General features: G+C 34.0%; 3 protein-coding genes across 4 annotated transcripts; 2 read left to right on the forward strand and 1 right to left on the reverse strand.

Moving 5' to 3' along the window:
* The first annotated feature begins 806 nt into the window (after positions 1-806).
* NUDT3 (nudix hydrolase homolog 3) lies at positions 807-10,875 on the forward strand. Its single transcript, XM_011022250.1, has 21 exons — positions 807-1,088; positions 1,358-1,537; positions 1,651-1,728; positions 1,944-2,040; positions 2,410-2,543; positions 3,008-3,089; positions 3,518-3,604; positions 4,409-4,515; positions 4,658-4,829; positions 4,989-5,239; positions 5,352-5,433; positions 6,245-6,310; positions 6,398-6,475; positions 6,569-6,664; positions 6,907-7,013; positions 7,126-7,294; positions 8,395-8,478; positions 10,020-10,114; positions 10,204-10,294; positions 10,371-10,517; positions 10,639-10,875. Exons 1-21 carry the CDS (start codon positions 988-990, stop codon positions 10,690-10,692), a joined length of 2,358 nt encoding a protein of 785 aa, XP_011020552.1. The 5' UTR covers positions 807-987; the 3' UTR covers positions 10,693-10,875.
* A 553-nt stretch (positions 10,876-11,428) lies between these two features.
* On the reverse strand, positions 11,429-14,060 carry LOC105122890 (nuclear protein). The gene is made up of 5 exons (XM_011022256.1): positions 13,603-14,060; positions 12,964-13,181; positions 12,479-12,607; positions 11,800-11,931; positions 11,429-11,681 (listed from the first exon to the last, which is right to left on the reverse strand). The coding sequence occupies exons 1-5, from the start codon at positions 13,937-13,939 to the stop codon at positions 11,568-11,570; spliced, it is 930 nt and encodes a 309-aa protein (XP_011020558.1). The 5' UTR covers positions 13,940-14,060; the 3' UTR covers positions 11,429-11,567.
* A 1,888-nt stretch (positions 14,061-15,948) lies between these two features.
* On the forward strand, positions 15,949-18,089 carry LOC105122891 (tubby-like protein 8). Of its 2 annotated transcripts, none has more exons than XM_011022258.1 (3): positions 15,949-16,600; positions 16,721-16,830; positions 17,604-18,089. In XM_011022258.1, exons 1-3 carry the CDS (start codon positions 16,329-16,331, stop codon positions 17,648-17,650), a joined length of 429 nt encoding a protein of 142 aa, XP_011020560.1. In that variant the 5' UTR covers positions 15,949-16,328; the 3' UTR covers positions 17,651-18,089. The 2 variants fall into 2 exon arrangements, with proteins under 2 accessions (XP_011020560.1, XP_011020559.1); XM_011022257.1 differs by lacking the exon at positions 17,604-18,089 and adding an exon at positions 16,911-17,262.
* The last annotated feature ends 2,251 nt before the right edge of the window (positions 18,090-20,340 follow it).

Raw genomic sequence — 20,340 nt, forward strand, 5'->3', positions numbered from 1 at the left:
TAAAAAATATCCTTCAAAATTTAATTATTGAAAATTATACTTTATAATGTTTTTTTTTTCAATACAGTTAGTGCGGTCTCATAACCTAAATTAAGAGTATGCAATATTAACTTAAATTACTATTAATTTTTTAAAAAAATATTTTTTTACATCAATTTTTTTAATTTCATTCATCAATATTGAGTTTGAATTTAATTTTTTTATTTTCTTTATATATTTTCTATGAGAATGGCTCAACATCACAACTAAGATCGCGAGTTTGCTATACTAACTCAAGTTATATTATTTTTTTGTTGTTATTTTTCAATTTTTTCATACTTTTTTAATATTATGTTATCTTAAAATTCAACTTCATATATTTTTGTTTAACAATCATTTTTCCTTGTTTGTCATCATTTTCTCTTTTGATTTGGTGTATTTTTTATTTTTTATTATATAATTAAATTAAATCATCTTAATAGATCCAGTATAATCTATAATTTGAGTTTTAAAATTTTTATTTATTTTAAAACATGTTAAAAAATATAAAATATTATTTTTTAAAATTAAAAAAAAAAGGCAGTCTACCCGCAACAAAGCACCACATATCTTTCTAGTATGATACTAAATCCTAACATTTATTTTAATTCAAAAGGCATGCATTTAATCTTTACATTCTCTATCAACTCCTTTCTTACTTGTACAGACATGAAATATATTTTTCTTAACAACTCATTAGGATTCAATCACATTTCAGCCAAATTGGATGCAATTGACCAAAACCAAGTACAGGATACAAATTGATGTTTGAAAAGCCCATTTATATATATATATTTTAAATACAAAGAAACTGGGTTTGGAGAAAACGCAGGCAGCTGGCATATCCTGCTATAGTGTGTCACTCGAATTTTTTCTTTTTTTCTCTAACAATTTATAGGCATCAAAAAAGGATACAAGCCGAACAAGCTAGCCCTTTTATTGCCTCTCAGATAAAAGAGAAAAGGAAAAATGGAAGACGCTGCTGCTGCATCATCAGCTGTAGTCGTGGAAGAAGAGCGCCTCGACGTTCTCAACAAAACTGGTCAAAAAACCGGCATTTCAAAGCCCAGGCAATCACTAATCTCTCTTCTTCCTCTCTCTATCTCTTAATCGATCATCTTAATGTTACGTATGTTTTGATTAAACACCTAATTAATGCCTCTAATTACGCTCCTGTGCGACATCGTTTATAGCACTCAAAATTAAAACAGAGCAATTTTATTTTTTTAAAAAAATTCCTTTTATTTTTTACCGTTACTTTGTTTGTTGCTTGGTTGCTGAGAAAAAGAAATTGTGATTCTTCTTATTTTTTTGTTATTTTTATTTTTTGGAAATTTAGAGGAGAAGTCCATAGAGATGGAGATTACCACAGAGCAGTTCACGTGTGGATTTACTCCGAAAGCACACAAGAATTGCTTCTTCAACGTCGCGCCGATTGCAAGGATTCCTGGCCAGGCCGATGGGATATCTCAAGCGCCGGCCATATTTCTGCTGGCGATTCGTCACTTGTGTCCGCTCAGTGAGTCAATTTGCAACAGTTTTTCTTATTTTATTATCTTGTCAATTAATTTCTTGCTGCATAAGAATTACTTTTTTTTATTAAACTAATTTTTCTTACTGTTATGCGTTTAGGAGAGAGCTTCAGGAAGAGCTAGGCATTAGCCTTCCAAAGGATGCGTTTGAACATATTTTTATTTATCTTCAAGAGTGGTTAGTATTTATTTATATGTACATCAAATTCCTTATTTAACTGTACAAGTTCTATAGGATACCTGGTCTATGGAGACCGGACCGATTAAATTAATTGGTGTAATGGATTGTGATATTATGATTTTGATTTAATTGATCTCGTTGACGTAGACTGGGGGATTGGGAGAATGCAACAAGGCTTGTATTAATTGATTGTACTTTATATTTGAATGCAGTGTTATAAATGATGGGAAATTCATCAATAATGAGTTCAATGATGTGTATCTTGTGACAACTGTAGATCCGATTCCTCTTGAAGCATTTACTCTTCAGGTAAGAAAATGTGTGCACTTCATTCTCCTTTGATGAGTGTTGGTTTGTGTTAATACATGTTTTATCTATTATCGACTGGTTTTGACAAAAAAATCAATTTGGAGAATACCACTTGTTTATGCTTGAAAGTTTTCTTTTTTCTTGCACGTTTAGACTTTTTCCAACTGGTGTTTTATATCTGAATTTTTTATACATGTTCTGGTACATGCACATTATTTTGTTTTCTGCCAAATAATTTGCTCTTTTCATTTGAAGGTTTGATGGAGAGTGACATGCCTATCATTTCAGACATGAATATTTCATTAATTGGTTACTGCTATTAAGTTGTGAAAAATATGAATGCTTGTTTATGATTTCACTTTATGATAGGAAACAGAAGTATCTGTTGTTAAATACATCTCGTTCGAGGAATATAGAAGCTTACTTGTCAAAGAAGATCCTGATTATGTGCCCTATGATGTAGATGAACAGTATGGCCAACTCTTTGAAATCATTAGGAGAAGGTATGCTAAAAAGTATCTTTTTTAGTAAAATTAACTATGCTAGTTATAACATCTTTTCTCAACTGTGGTGGAATGCATCCTATGGTTATCTTTTTGTCTCAAGTTCTGTAACAATTAAGTGAATCAAAGAAACATATTTACTCCTTATTTGTATGGTTACATTTGATTTCTTCTTTAGCATTTGACTCAACATGCAAAAACTTTTTCTGAGTGCATGCTGAGAGTTTTGAAGGTGAGTTCATGCTTTCCTCCCTCATGTTTGTGAATATTGCACCATGTTATTTAGCTGCATCTGGAAAAGCTTTCCTTTTGTTGTCAACTGGTGCGTAAAACACTTTTTTGGACACCTTTGTACTAGTTTCCTGCCAAAAAAGCCAACTTGTGTGCATATTATCACCTTAATTCATGGAAGGGTTTCTAATAATTTCTTTCCGCTTATGATATCTTTCATCTAATTTTCTTAGGTACACAGAGAACACTGTAGCACGCAGTTTGAGTCTACAAAAGCAACTCTGTCGATATGCTCCTGTTTCTCTGGATGCTGAGGTTGTCTACTTTCTCTTCCCATTGGCATTGATCTCTCTGATATCTTAGTAGCTACGCTATCTGTGGCAAAGGATGCCCTGTTTATGTAACTTAGTTGTGAACATAAGTTGATGGTTTAACTTGTTAGTTTACATTATTTTCTTCCTTTCAGAAAGGGATAAAAACTGTATAAAAGAGGAAGGGGTTAGTTTTGTGAAAGAATGCTTGAGCCTGCATTAATTTGAATTTGTACTTGTGGAAAATATTGAGTAATTGGAGGCTGCCTCTTAAGCAATTGCGATCAAGAAATTTATAGCTCTTTTAATTTTTTGTCATTCTCATAACTAGAATACTAGTATTGGTATTGCTACTACTATTTCTTAAATGCTAATGTTTTTTGTTCTTAATGCAAATAGGATTGAATTTAGTACTTTTCTTTCTCTCTTCAGTTGAAAGGTCTATCAAATAAAGACAGGAAGACTCTTGGTTTACTTATCAAGGCTGCAAAACTTATGGATGAACTCTTCTACCTTCAGGTACTTACTGTTGCAAAACAATGTGAATGCACATGTGCAAGAAGTAGGCTGACACACTCATACAATCTGCAGAAATTATTGGTTTACAGATGTCTTCCATGTGGTAGACTTGAATACCAATATATTACCTGCGCATGCCCCATGAAATGATATTTTAGTTCATGATCTGTATAGTTACTATAGTGTTTCTCTAGCTCGAGCAGTGGTCTATTTGGTAACAAGCATGCCCAGTCATTTTGTCCGCCTTCCTTTTTCTTTTCCTTTGGGGGTGGGAAGGCCAAAGGTGATCAGGGCAAACAAAGTGAGAAAAACCCTAAGCTGGGAAACAAGACCTGTAATTTACTCAACAGAGAGTTCAATGGAAAGGTCTGGGTGAGAGGCCTTCTGAAGTTGTTAGACAATCCCTCATAGAAGGGAACTGAGCAGAAAGAACTTTGGCTTAAGCATTCAAGACATGACTTGGCATTATGTATAGAAGTAACTCATAAAACATTTCAAGATGTGGACTCATAATAAAGTGAAGTAGTTTCTTTGTGATTTGATGTTATGTTGCAAACTTGACCAAATTCTTTCATTTGGATCTCCTGTCAGTGAAATAGTTGATATTTGTATTTGAAACTTTGTACCAGTAATGTGAATGTCATTCTTCTGTGTAACTTTACATGATTTGTTTCTCCTTCCTACAAAATTCAGATAATTAGTCTCTTGTAAAATCCAATACAATAAGCCTATTTATGATTGCAATACTTAGCAACTGTGAATGACTGTTAGCATTGCCTCTTGCTTTTTTCTGCTTCTAATCAGGTTTGGTACAGCAATCCAGCTCTAAGAGATTGGTTGAAGGAGCGGGCTAGTGCATCAGAATTAGACAAGCTTAAATGGATGTATTATTCAATTAATAAGAGCCCCTGGTGAGTCTTTTTTTGAGGTGCTGCTTCTTTGAGCTCGTATGTGTGTGCGCTTGGAACAAGCTAAGAATTCACCATTCCCCAACTTTTTATATATTTTTTTAAAAGAAATACCTGTCTATTAGAATTTATTGATGATCAACAGGTCCTGTCTTGATGAAAACGAGGCATTTTTAACAACCACAGATTCAGCCATCAAGTTACTTCCTGAAGCCACAAAGCCAGTCAGTGGATGGAAGGGTCTGGAATTTAAAGCAGCATTTCCTATGCTAAAACCACCTGGTGCAAATTTTTACCCTCCTGATATGGACAAAAAGGTATGCATGAGAGGATCATTATGCAAGTTGAAGTTAATTTTTTTAAAATAGGATCACCATCATATATTTGTGACTGGCAAATTGTTTGATGCTTCTGTCATCATTTAGATCTCTCCCCCTCTACACCTACTATAATAATAAGTTTCTCTTATGTCACAGGAATTTAAATTATGGAATGACAGTCTGACAGAGAAAGAACAAAATGATGCAATGGGCTTTTTCACCGTCATCAAAAGACACAGTGAATTTAGTTTGGATTCTTCTTTACCTAATCATGCAGTTCATGGGACAAATCATTTAATAACTGCCCATGATCTATATAGCGTTCCTTACTCAAAGGAGTATAACTCCTTCCTTAGAAAAGCTGCAGAATTATTGCATGAAGCTGGGGACTTGGCTGGCTCACCTAGGTATATAGAGTTATACTAGATTTTTCTTGTTGCCAGTAACTCATTTGTTCACATCATACTGAATACTATTCCACTTACAGATGATTGTTGAATTTGTTCTTCTGCTGTGTAGTTTGAAGAGGTTACTACATAGCAAGGCTGACGCATTCCTCTCAAATGACTATTATGAATCAGATATAGCCTGGATGGAATTGGTTAGTATGCAGAATACTTTGACATTCCAGAAAACACTCATAGTTTTTGGTTTGGGTGTATGGTGATAAGAATGACATCCAGTGCATGGTACTTTTTTCCCCTTGTCATCAGCACTCTAGTTTGAGATAAAAGGGCTCTGTAGGAATTGTTTTGCATGGGCAAGTTTTCTAATACTGAGAAACGGATATGATTTTGGGGGATTGTTAATACTGGGAATTGCTCGTGTACACTCCCGCTCCCTCTGGGCCACCACAATCACATAGTTATGGACACTGAATCATGGTGACTGTTTTCTTTAAATACGACTCTCCTTTTTCTGAATGAGGTGGAATTGTAATAGGAGCAAGAGAGGCACTTGAAGGTCTGCTGAGGCCTTCTAACTTAAAATTTTTGGAAACGTTCTGTCATTCTGCAATATTTCACAGGTCTCAGCAGTCTGTATAACTTACCTGATTTATTGTTTGTTTTGTTCCTCAAGGAAAAAGGAAATAGCTTAGGCTAAGAATAAAGCAAAAAAGTGTACCTATCATGGAAAGATGAAAACTAACCATGTTTGCAATTGGATGTTTTCACTTTCTAAATAAACTAATAACGTGATAATATGAAAAGATAGGGCTCAATCATTGGATTTTTTTCATTTTCCAAGTCTTTATTCTCATGTAGCCATTTACTTTTAATAACATCAATTGTGTGTTTGTTGAGTTTTTCCAAGAATGAATGGCATATATCTTCATTTCATTGTTAAGGTGCTTAAATTCTTAATATTCTCATCTAGATTCATGACATGTCTTAAACTATCTCTGGATTTAGGACTCTAAGCTGGACGTTACCATAGGTCCATATGAGACGTACGAGGATACAATTTTTGGTTACAAGGTAGCATTGATCTTAAATTCTTTCCTGACATATTCATAATCTTTCAGGTAGCATAAATGACTCATGAGTTCTGTTATGTTTTCTCAGGCAACATTTGAAGCATTCATTGGTATCCGGGATGACAAAGCGACTGCTCAACTAAAACTGTTTGGTGATAATTTGCAGGTATTGAGTCATTGTACATGCAAAGTTGGTACTTGTTTTTCTTGGGACTTCTCTTTTTAGATTCATGATTTCTAACACAGTATATCTGTTTAGTTTTTGGAACAAAATCTTCCAATGGACAGTGCATACAAATCAAAAAATGTCAATGCTGCTCCCATTCGGGTCATCCAGCTTCTTTATAATGCAGGGGTATGTTCTTGGAATATATATAGGAAAAATCTCTGTGCCTCTTGTTGTTTCCCTATTGTACCTTTTTTTGGCATGAACCCATCCCGTTTACAATACCGGGATCTAAAACTCTGTTGGTCCATCCTTTAAAGATCAGCTTTTTGAGGAAGCTTTTGCTGAAGTACTTCTCCCCACCCCTTATGTATGAGTTCCTATTTCAAAGGAGGGAAAACCAAGGCTGATGGGTTTTAATTTGACATCAGGATGTAAAGGGTCCTCAAACTGTTGCTTTCAATTTACCAAATGATGAGCGTATAGTAAACGATCGAGGAACTTCAATGGTCATGCTGAAGAATGTTTCAGAGGCAAAGTATAATTTCTTACCTTATTTCTAGACCTGTTATAATGATTGTTGCTTTCTGAAAATATGTTATTGTTAGTATTGGAAAATACTTTAAATATCACGTGTTTGTCCTAATCAGGTTCAAGCATATTCTTCAGCCCATAGCTGATGTTTGTATTAGCGAGGAACAAAAAGGATTGGTAGATTTTGAATCTTTCTTTACGCACACTATATGCCATGAGTGCTGCCATGGTATTGGGCCTCATACTATCACACTTCCAGACGGCCAAAAGTCAACAGTAAGAAAGGTTATTTACATAACTTTTCTTTTTATACTACATCTATAATTTATGGATTGTTTTGCATTTGCATGTTTTTTGATAATAGGAGGCATACATAGATAGCTACCCTCTCTTTAAGTAAATTCCTCATTTCCACAGTGTACTGGAGGGAGATTTCTATTTTATAAAACTGGAAGTTTTATTATATACCAGAATTCAAATGGGATAAATTACCATGTTGCTCATGTGCTCTTATGGTTTAATTTTCCCATCTTACTTTTGTGTCTTTTATAACCTGAAAGCATCTCAACTCTACACATCTTTGACTGTTTAAAATGAGACGAGCATTGCCATATCTTTTACAACCTTATGTTTGATTTCAAACAGTTTTCTTTATATGGAATCTTTCTTCAGCTCTTCACAGAAAGTAATTGTAATTGAGATTTTTAAGCCTCAATTTAAACTACTAGATGGTTTGAGGGAAACCAAACTTTGGAGTTTTCTTATTTTGTGACTTCAGTTTTGGAAACAAGAGGTGTGGTTAGTGTAATTGCAACAATTTCAGTGGTAGTCAATGTAATTTATCATTTATTCCATTTCATATTCCTTTCTTCAGTTTTATTCAGTAGAAATTCTGCTTTGGATGTTTCTTTCATTGTTAAGTTGTGCCTGAAGTAGTAATCTACTGGGCCTTGAAATCTGTGGATAGGGGCCTTGCTGAGAGTTCCTTTCATCTTTCTCTTTTTTAACTCAATATTTAATATGTATAAAGGAAATATGTCCTCCAAATACAGGTGTCTGAAGTGATGATCTAACTAGTTTATTTATCCCTTTCCATAGTTACATCATTTGTGATTCAGTTGCCTTAATCCATTACTTTAATATGGGGCACATTTATTGTGACTTATAGCACATCTCATGCATGGTCTCTGTAACTGTATTTTTTTATGAAAGTTGATCATTTTCTATGACCTGGTCTTTTATCATTACCTGTTCAAAATAACTGTAATGGAAATGAAACAGAACAACACTTCAATTAAAGACTATTATTTTATTGTTTCAATTTATTTGCATTCTGATAGCAACTGTCTGTGGCTGTCCCTGTTTTTCTTTATATTTTAATTCAGGAGCTGCAAGAACTCCACTCTGCTTTGGAAGAAGCTAAAGCTGATATAGTTGGCCTTTGGGCCCTAAAGTTCTTAATCAACCAGGTCAGTGACTAAATTTAATTAATATTATCATGTATAGACACCAGTTGTGTGATGCTCTGCCACTTTAGATTTCATGTCAAAGATGCTAAATTTAAATTCATTCAACAGTGCATTTACAATTGTTTATGAAGTAGTCTGGGTTTTTGGTCAGAGGGTAAATAAGGTCCATCCAAAGAGTTAGCACAAGTGGTTAATACTTGGCCTAGAGGTCTTGGGTTCAAGTCTTGTCTTTGGATGACATGTCAATTTCTAATTCTTGTCGGTATCAAGGGTGGCTCTTCCCAAAAGAAAAGGTCTTCATCAACCTAAGTGCTGGTGCAGCCAGTTCCAAGTAGAGGTGATATCCCATTGCAGTCTTACCCTATATTTAGATGATCACGAAGAAGATAATTCATAAAAGTAGAATTGCCGCTTAATTTTCTTTAAGGTTAAAATTAAGAAAAACTTAATAGGTTAAAAGAGTTGCTTGCACAACTAGGAAAGATGGTAACCATAGTTTATCCTCAATGAGGTTACTATTTATTTCTAACCGAAGGGAATTTATAATACAAATCCATGTCAATATCCATTTTTCTTTCCTGAGTTGTATTTTGATTATTGACCTCTTATTTAGAGATAAAAAAAAAAAATGGGCCTATTTGTTTTTGCGTTTCAAAAGCTCTTTTGAATTATTTTTTTTGCTTCAAATTAGTCTTTTTTTGTATTTTCAGATCATTTTAATATGCTGCTGTTAAATGATTTTTAAAAAATAAAAAGATTATTTTGATGTATTTCTGAGTGAATTTTTTTTTTGAAAAGCAACTATTATCAAATTTCTAAAAACCCCCTTAGTCTCTCACTAAATTGGTGTTAGGCCTTTAGAACCCAATTGAGAAGGAAGGAGCTTGGGTTGAATTCAATTGTCAAATTAATGACCCATACCTAAGAAAATACAAAGAGAATTTGGATTTGGATTTGGATTTTTAGGCTCAAATCCACCAGCTGAACCATAGAAATAAAACACGTCCAAATTCAAATTATAAAAAGCTTGCAATAATAAAGACATAGGCTTTAACTTCATATCCACCTGCCACACAATGTATTTAAAAAAATAAAATTGGATTCACTACTTGCTTTTTTATTCAAAAAAAAAAAAAAATACAAAGAGATTCATTATTGTACCAAAAGTAAAAATGAAAATGAAAATGAAAACAGAATGCAAAACAACAACAACAACCATCAATTTTTCCACTTTTCTTGCATTTCTTTTTTTTTTTTCTAATTTTTCTTATGGGAAAAAATTGGATGATGAAATAAGAGATATTAGTTCTCATCAACCTGTAACTTCAAGTGTTTTGGATGCATCAAGAAATCTCATAATATGTTTTCCTAGAATCCTGGGAATGCATCTTGGAAATGTTGAACTATGTTTGACAGAAGAATCTAGTTGTCTGATCAATATTCTGGACGTTGTAGGTGCTGGCCTATTTTTTCTGTGTGATTGGGTAGTATTATGATTTTATTGTAATGTATATTACGTGATTCTATTTTTGTTCTCTCAGGATTTACTTCCTAGGAGTATGGTAAAATCCATGTATGTTTCATTCCTTGCGGGATGCTTCCGGTCAGTTCGTTTTGGTTTAGAGGAAGCTCATGGGTAATCTATGCATGTTTTAATTAATCATTCTTCTCTGGTTCCATGCTTGGCGTAATCTAAAGGCCTTTGTATCTACTGAAATTCCTTAGGAAAGGACAAGCACTGCAATTTAACTGGATGTATGAGAAAGAAGCCTTCATCTTGCATCCTGATGAGACATTTTCTGTTGATTTTGCCAAGGTATGTTGCTTCAACTTTCCTTTTTCATGGATTCATCTCAATGAGTAAGACCACCAACTCTGTTGTCATTTCAAAGGTTGAAGAGGCTGTTGAAAGCTTGAGTAGGGAGATACTCACCATACAGGCAAAAGGTGACAAGGAGGCTGCAGATTTGCTGTTACAGAAATACTGTAAAATGACACGGCCATTGAAACAAGCTCTGGAAAAATTAGAGAGTGTTCAGGTATGGGCTGTGACACCCTTCTAGTTCCCCACTGCACATGTTTCTATCTGATGAGAGCTAGGCTGTTTTCAGGAATGTGTACTTGTTACCTATAATTTCGTTCATTCTCCTTGCCTTTCAGGTCCCTGTGGATATATATCCCATATTTTCCACTGTTAATGAAATAGCAGAGTAAAGGTAGCGTCTCGGGATTAGGCCAATCCCTTCGTTTTCTAGCCAAGCTGATTAATAAGTGAATGGCAATTAGTGGACAGTGCTGCCACAGTAGCCTCAATGTTTCCATCAATTAAAAATCAGCAACGTTGCTGTCATATTATCTGCATTTGATGAATGTGTTTTTTTCTTGCTTTCCCCCCCATTGCTTGCGTTGGTCATTGTTATGATGCAGATTTTAAAGTTTGTTAAATTATTTGAAAGTAAGGTAATGTGTAGGAGTGTGGTAGGGAATAATTTTTAAAATATTTTACGTCCAAAAACATATAAAAATAAATTTTTAAAAAATATTTTTAATACCAGCACATTAAAACAATTTAAAAAATCAAAAAAATCAAAAAATATTATTTCAACTGCAAAAATAAACGTTCTGTTTAGCAAGGAAAGTTGTGAGGATGCTGCTGCTCTGAGCCACTGTTATGGCTGCATTACGCTACACTACAGCCATAGCTACTGCATATGTCAATCACAGGTTGGTCATCCTGATGATTTACTGACCTGAAATGATCAATTGAAAACCCAATCTCCTTTCTTCTTTTATTAAAATGTAGTTTCAAATATTTTTCTTTAGAAAGAGAATCAAATCTTTAATGAATCCACGTCAACATCATGACTAATAACCCAAGCTTCGAACTGGGTTAACCAGGAGTAACAGTTTGAGGTATGGAACTGTTCTAAAATGAATAATAACGCAAAAATGAAATGAATTGCGGTGAACTTTATTTCTAGGTCAATTTGGATAAAAAGCAAAGGGATAGAAAGAAAATTGTGAGCCCATTAGAGGCACACTCTGAGAAGCGTGTATTCCAGTCCATTGACAAAGAAAAAGTACATATACTAGACAACTTTTAACTCTTTAAGCCAAGCTGTGTGTAGGGGGCAAGGATCAGGTTTCCCTTCAGCAACAGCCTTGTCGGAGAGAGAATAGAACCAGCCATTCCTCCATTTAAACTGGCAAGAAATCAACTTTCATGTGAGAAGCAAAATCACAGCAAAATAAGGTCAGGGCTCAAGTCTCAAACTACTTTGTGCTAAATGCTTCAAAGGTACGACTAACAAAAACATTTACCTCCTTGACAGCTGTTGGGAAATGGGCAACAGCACGTGAGTAAGCACATAACCTTTCCTCAATAGCTTCTTCAAATACTATTCCTTTTTCTTCAGCTGCTGCAGAAGCAAGTTCTGCGATAAGGCTAGACACCTGGAAACATAAATATCAGTATCAATCGGATCTATTCATGTTAGAGATCTCATTGTGCTTTAACAATTCCAAGAACTCAATAATCATAATCTTGTGAAGCAAAGGTCTTCACAAGGAGAGGAAGCTTAGCGAATGGCTGAAGGGAAAGGGCTTCTTGCCAATTTGTCCAGGCATGACTGTCTTAGGCATAAAATAATCTAGTAAGTTTAAGTACAAGATCGTGATTGACGCACCACAAAGAAAACAGAAAAACAGTGAGCAAAAAATGCCTAATTTCACAATTATACCATCCAATTGATGTAAATCTTAAAGTCCACAAAGCATACAGAAATAACACTGATAGGGTGTGTCGGCTTTTTTAACCAGCATCAAGTACACAGTGAATTATCTGCAATTAAATGAAGGCGTTCTGGAAATAAATAATGAAATAAGCAATTTAGTTGATCTAAAATTCACTATAAACTATAAATATTGCAAAAGATATGCAGTAGCTTAAAACTCCTCAAACTCCGATGCTTTAACACATCATTGTCAACAGCACATTTACCTCAGAGCGGAATTCTTTCTCCACAGCACCAACAGTTGCCCCTGGATGACGAGCTCCAACAAGCATGAATGCTGAAATCCAGATCAGCTTCTCTAACATTTGCTTCTGAAAAGTTTCCTTGTCGAGAACCTGAATACAACAATGAATAATAATGTAAATATGCCAGACTACTATCACAACATGAATTCCTCAATTCTGAATGCAAAGGGGAAAGAAGGGGAACATTAGACTAAGTTTGGCCACTGTAAAAATTGAAACCCAAAACACCTATCCCATCAAAGTGCCAAACTTTGCCTTCTATATACAAATATCATTGGATTACATAGTTAAACCTGACACTCTGAGCTTTATTGCGCCAACCTCCACTCCCTACCACCACAGCCCCACCTTAACATTTTTTTTTTCCTGAAAAGCCTAATGAATTCCCTCATAACGGTTTCAATCAGACAATAATTTTTTTTAAAAAAAAAAAAAAACTTCTTTACCTTACAGGAGAGACCTCCAGCATGCAATCTAGCAGCTACTGCAGACGCCCATTTTCCATATGCTGCAGTCAATCCTTCAGGATTGGTATCAGTCTTTCCATCAATAGGAGGTTCTCCAAGCTTTGAGACAGCAAAATATGCCAGCACTTGGTCTGCATCACCAAGACCTTTACTTTGAAACCATGGCTCCAGCATCCCATTCTGGAAAAAAACCAAATCTGCTAGATTGTCAACACCACTCAATCAATCTTCACCATTTATCAGAAGCCATAAAATGAATAGCAAAGATTAAAACAATCCAAACTTTCAGACCAAATAATTCCATAATAACATAATCCAACAGCATTAATGAAGAATGCACTGGAGTTTTATCACTCAACCGTGTTCATTTTGACACTAAACTATCCTAAAATTTTAAGCAACACGAGGGGTAACCAAAACATTATAGACACCTATATCTTCCAATTAAACATTAATCCCAAATAAAGCATAGAAAAATGAGTACCCTACTATATAGCACTCAATTCAATTAGAACATAAAATAGTATAATTCAATCAACAAAACTAAAAACAAAAACAAATTGTTATGTAACCATTTTCATAAAAGCAGCAAAGTAACGTATAATCAGGTATCAGTACCGCTCCATCTAGACTTAGGTGTGACTTCAAGAACAGCATCAAGATCGTCATTTCTTGTACAAACCAAAATGGGACCCTCAAAATCAAGTGGGACAGGGTCTCCTCTCTTCACCAGCAAATCCTGACCACTACCCATTTCTTGTAAGGCCCTTCCCACCCTTCCACCACCAACAATCACAGCTGGGGCCACCTTGGCAGCAGTTGGGGCTGTGGCCATAGCTAAAGTTTGAGTCTTTTGAGTTCTAGTAATGATTCTGGTGCCAAAAAACTTGAACTTTGAATTGGATTTAATGAGAGAGGAGTTACAGAGAGTAGCTGTGAGTGTGTGGGTGGCCATGTGTTTTGGTGATGATGATGATGGGTTTATTAGTGGTGCAGGAGATGGGTTTTGATTGTGTTGGGGCCATGGTGACTGCTAATATTGAAGAAGCAAAGTGACAGCAAGAAGGGGATCCGGATCACCACTCAATTTCTACCTATTTATCCAAAAATAAGCACAGGCCCCCATCGTGTCATTTGTTTTTCCCTTACAAATTACATTCAACATAGATTTTTATGAGTTTATTATAATTTACATGAAAAAATTTATAAATTCTCTATAGTATAAAAAATAATAAAATAATTCTTTGATAGTGCTAATAATATTTAATTTAAAAACATTTTGTTTTGAAAATTTACTTCTTTTTTCATCAAATTTTCCATTTTATCTACTTGTTTTTTATTTCTTAAATTAAAAATAAAAAATGAAAAAGAACATAAAATGAATGAAAATAAAAAAAATTACAAAACAATTATAAATAAAAAAATAAATAATATTTTAAAAAAACTATGAGGACTAATTAATTGTTTTTGCTAAACTAAGTTACAATTAACTCAAATTGTTATTTTTTATATGATCCATTTATTTTATAAAAGAAAAACTAATTCATCCCTTTCTAAATTGCATTTTCTAAGGAAATTCTGCATCATTTCCTTGGAGTAATAAAGAAGCTCCAATAAAAGCAATCTCAAACCAGGCCTAGAAATTTCCGTCGGTTCAAGTAACAAATAACTAAAATTTAATTTATGTTTTGTAACTAAATTACATTAAACATGTACGCTTTACTTGATATTTTGTAAAAAAATAGCAAATTAAGTAATGATTTGAAGTCAATATAGCAACTCCTTAAAGATTTATCTATTTTATTTGCAAAGTCTTGCATCAATATTTTTTAGGGTGAGAGCTGCTCGAGAAAGGATACCGTTGAATAATAATGTAATTTTTGGTAAAAAAAAAATAATATTATGCAATTTTATTTATAGTTTTAAAATTTGATCTGGTGTAATAAGTCAACTTGAAACCCGATAAATTTAGGGTTGGAATTGGACTGGATTAAAGAAAAAATAAGAGAAGAAAAAACCGGGTCCTAGGTTAAAAACCCGGTTATAACCTTTTAATTTTTGTTTTTTTACTAAAATAATTTCTTTTTATTTAAAAAAATTAAACCAAATAACTAAATAATCTAATCAAAACCTAAAATCTCAATCTTGAATCCGACCAGCCACCAGCCAAATATAAGACTATAGTGTTATTTTTAATTTAATTGATAAATAAATCATTTTATAACTTGAATTTTGGATCTTGACTAGGTCATCAACTAGATTAGATAGTCTTGTCGTTAGAGTCATCAACAACACTTCTAAAATTTTATTATTATAATACAATAGTACCATAAGCAAATTTACATCAAAAAAATTACTCTAATTCTTTTTTAGTTTAATTATCTCTTCATTTTATCCCAATTTCTTTTATAAATTATAATTTACATTCTGGTCAATCAATTTAAATTTGAACGAAATAATAAATTTACCTTTATCTATAATACAACATAAACAATCAAAATTTACCCTTCATAAAAAACCCAAAATTAATTTCATAATCTAACCTTTCTCTCCTCTCTAATAACATAAAATATCACAAAAATCAAAACCTAATCTTTAGTGTTTAATCAATTTGTTTTCTCTTCACTTGTGGTGAGAGTTGTAAATCAATTTGTTTAAATTTTTATTATAATTTGAATTCTACCTCATAAATATATTTCATAATCATAATTGTACAATTTTTAAAGTTATAGTTAAAGTAAAAGTATTTTTAATCTCAAAATAAATGGATTTTTAAGTGAATGTATAAAAGAGTGATATTTTTTGTCTCTATGCATTTTAAAAGTATATTTTACTTGAAAAAATATATAATTAATTATTTTTAAGAATTTTCAATAATTTTAATATATTGATAGTAAAGATAAAAAAAATTAAAAAATGTATATATAATTTGTTTTTCAAGAATTGTTTTTTTTAAATCATCTTCACCTCGGTACAAAACACTAACCGAGAATCCTGCCCTCCTCATGCAACTTCCTTCAAATCTCTCAGTTTCCCAGAACACAAAAGAATCCTTCTTGTATAAATCAGACTTTCTCGAAACAAGCCAACATTCAGAATTCAAATCCACTCCCATTAAAGACCACTCGACCACAAACCCTCTCAAAGTTCAAAAAGATCAAAACTTTCTCTGTTACTATACCAAAGCGTGGCTGGTTTCAAGAGACACATGTCACCAAACCAATCCTCGTACAACTCTGTTTCCCAGCACCAGCATGCTATGCAGTGAATGACCTCATTGCAAAAGCACCGACAACAAAGATAACATTAAGACAACTACCATCTTTAGTAATGTTGACAAAGAAATGCAGTGCCCAACAATTCAAAGCCTTTGTCGACAGATGGGTCTCTCTGCTTTGCCAAAGCCACAGTTAACCAACATGAAGTCTTTGTCAACTGGCAGAGTTTTAAAGCCTTCTTCTTTACAGTTGTGTGTGCAAATGAATGAGCCTGAAAAGGTTTTCAAGTCTAGAGTTTGGAACTCTGTTCAGTCTGAGAATTCAAGTTCTGTTAATATCTGGGACTATTCAGATGCTGAGGATACTCATACATCTTCTTGGTCTGCAATGCCCAATAGGTATTTCACAATTATTTTTCTGTTCATGTTCGTGTTCGTGTTCGTGTTCGTGTTTTTTTTTTTTTTTGTTGATACGTAACTTGGTATTGTGGATGTGGATTTCATGGCATCATTGTGCAGGCCATTGCCACTGGACATAGGGAGATTTACCTCTGTTATATTGAAGGAAATACTGCCAGGAGGGTTAAGGTGGGGGTGGGGTGGGTCCATTGTACTCACTTTATATCAATGTAAGCTGTTCTCTTACTTGTGAATAGTTTGATCTTTTCTTATATGAATTGCCGATAACGTTTCGAACAAATGTTGCCAGTTTCCATATTGAAATCAGATTTTGGAGTGAGTCTCTTTCATGGCATTTGGTTCGTTTAGGAGATATAATATAATGACTGGTGACAAGGGCTGCCGAGCCTGTTGTGACTGCCACATCCGGTCGTCTGTGGCTCACGCACACTAGTGGAACCCTCCAGTATGTGTGGATCATGGATTGTCTAAATAGGACAGCCGTGTCCGGTGCTGTTAACCCTGGCAGTTATCTAATAATCTTTTTTCCTTGGAAATTCTAGTTTGTTGTTGGTAAACCAAACATTATTGAAGGGATTCCGAGTTCCTAATTTACTGGGAACAATCTTGGAATTGAAATGGAGTTCGATTGAATTTCATGATGAACTTGTATGTTCAGTACTAACCAATGCATGTGAGAGTCGATTTGTACTATCTGTTTTCATTATTTGAAGAACAAGGGAGATTTATACATACTTAAACATTCCATAAGAACTTGTAGATTTAGCCATTCTATGATTTACAAATCCAAACTATTTAGGTTAGATTTGTGAGATTTGATACTTACTTGGTGAAAGCTCACCAAAAAAATTGTTGATTCTTAACAAATCTGAACTAAATTTATCGGATTTTGTAGTCGTTAGTCGCGACAGGCACGGCTGCATCTAGCACCAACCTGGTGTAAATAAGTTAGTTTTTTGGTCTATTCTTGTTGATGATGCAGCTCATTTTATCGGAGTAGTGGTCAAGAAAATTGGTGGATGGACATGAAAGAGTGGAGCATCTATATGATAGTCAACACTTGGTGAGCGAGGAGAAACAATTCAAGCAACTTGGTGGCGACTGTATTATTTCTTATTCTCAATATAGAATATTTTTCCCTAACTAGAATACTTCTTCAGTGTCTTCAAGAACACTATGAAGGCATTGGAAATTCTTTCTCAATACCTCAAAGGTTTTCAATGCCTTCTCAAACATCTCGTTTGCCGTTAACCAGATAAATCCAGTGACGTTTTAGTCTAGAATTGCCTCGCTATAGTTGCATCTCAAAAGGTTGTCCACAAGAAATAAAATTAAAAGAGCTACTCAAGAACATATTATGCAGTATTCAACAATTCTAATACTTGTGAAGGATGTCATAGCTGTATGTAAATTGAGCTCAAACATAAATCTAGTGATTTCAATCATTCACAACAACACTCTTGAGGAGGAGACAAAAACATAGAGGTTGAAATGGTGAAAAGAAAATGTTCTCACAATAACTCAATCAAAGTCGAACTTTGGCCCACAAAAAGTAAGAATGAGATGCTATAGCCAGATCCAACTGGTCTAGCACTAAGATTTAAGCCGTGTTTAGGATTGCTGCATGAAAAGTTTTGTGCAGTCTCAAAAGTGTTCTCTAGGCTTCAAGGGGCTGCACAACATATGCTGTGAACACTCCCAAATGGAGGACTAGTTTGGTTGGATCTTGCGAAAAGGCTGAGGATTAGATATTGTAAAAGGCAATTGATTGGAAATGATCAACTTAGTTCAGTTGAAAAATGCTTCCCCTTATTTCTGAAGCAACAGATTGATTTAAACTGATGAAACTCTCCCCATTATACCAACCGATAGATTTGATCCTAAAACCTTTCACATGAGTATCATATAACTCAGGGTCGTAGATGTGTTCCGGAGTTGGTGTTCTTGATGGTCTGTGCTGAGTGTTTTTTTCAACATTAGTATATGCATCATACAGTTCTTTCGAACATCTTATTGGAAGGCAATCGCTAATGGATAGACAAGTCCATACGATGCAGAGACTGCTAATTCATCAAGTCTACTAATTCTGATTTGAATTGCTAGATTATGAATATTATAATTCTGCAATGTATGGTGTTTTTGCAGAATTCAAATCAAGATATTGCGAAGTTTAAATTTTTCAAACTTGAGTGCTGAGATGTTGTCTTGGCTAGGATTTGGGATTTATAGCTTCTGCGTACCTGGTTAACTGTTACACATCTATCTGTTTACCCACATACAAACATAGCATCTGCAGTGCACAGCTAATTTGAAGAACTACGGTTGTTGTTCTTATTTGGGTGGAGCAAAGCTTTCAGCCATAACGTATAGAAACACTGAGACTGAGTACTTCGGTTTCCCACTGCTAAAGTCTAACACCCGATATGATTAAGATTTCACCCTTGGAACCACAGGAAGGATAGGGATGATGGAATCGGAAACTAGCTATGGCTCATCATAAGCGGGTAGTGGAAAGTCAGAGTTTACTATAGCTCAGAATTTGAAGGGAGTTTTGTCTAGTTCAGATGATAGCTTATTTGGAAAGTTAACAGCAAACCTCATGGATTCCAAGTATCACATATGGGATCAGGTTCAATCCCATCATCGATGTTTATCAGATATCCTCGAACAGGTTACAGCAAGCATTTTGCATATGTTTGGCATCCATTGATCCAAAACTTTGTTGCTCGTGTTGCAGTTCAACCTCTTTTAAGAAAATAGAGTAAACAATTTGCACCAACATTTCTTGGAGTGCTATGAATATCCGATGAAAATGAACAATCATGAAGCTGTACATCCCTAATACCAACCATTTGGCATCTCAAGCTGCAGTTGATCCGCAGGTTTGTGGATCGGGGGAACTTGCAATGTGAAAATATAATAACAATTTTAAAAAAAATAAATAAATTGTACATTTAAAAAAAACGAAGAGAAGAACAAATTGTTCCTCCAAGTGTGATTGCCGCGATTCTTTCTCCACTAATCATAAAAAGAAAAAATTAAAAAACATTGTTCCTCCATTGCTTTTTTATTTTTTAATTAATAAACATCTAATTTTCTCTATCACTTTCATTGAAATATTGGTATCGAAGCTCTACCTCATCATGACGCTTTTCTCATCCTTTCATTATTGTTTCGCAGCTTGTTGAATGTCGTCAATAGCAACATTATCTAATGCCTTCGTCGGTTTTTCTTCTTGTAGTTTTGAAATCCTACCTAGCTTGGGTTAACTTGCGGATTAAAGATTTGAATGGATAAAATTTGCTTTAAATTCATTCATGTAGTTAACTTAATCAATTTCTTTTAAAAAATAGTATATATTTTTTTGAAATGATATACTTTTATTAAAAAAAATTCAAAACAATATTATTAAAAAAAAAAGTTCAATAGATAGTGATATAAACCTTAAATTTAAGACTATTAATCGGATGTGGGATGTGTTGTCGTTAAGGTCTCCTCAAACAAAGCTAAAGAACCTAGGAATTGAAGAGAGAATTAGAAAAAGAAAATAAAGAACTAAAAGCGAGAGATGTACTCCAACTGCAGAATTATCTCAATTTTCTGGGAGTGCAAATTCTTGATACAAATAATGATTTTAATAAATAATGAACTCTAGCTTCCTAACTTTCTCTAACTGACTAGCTAACAAATAATTAACAACTCTAACCAACTAACCACTA

Source organism: Populus euphratica, unplaced genomic scaffold (assembly GCF_000495115.2).
Source record: "Populus euphratica unplaced genomic scaffold, PopEup_1.0 scaffold8.1, whole genome shotgun sequence".
NCBI lineage: Eukaryota > Viridiplantae > Streptophyta > Magnoliopsida > Malpighiales > Salicaceae > Populus > Populus euphratica.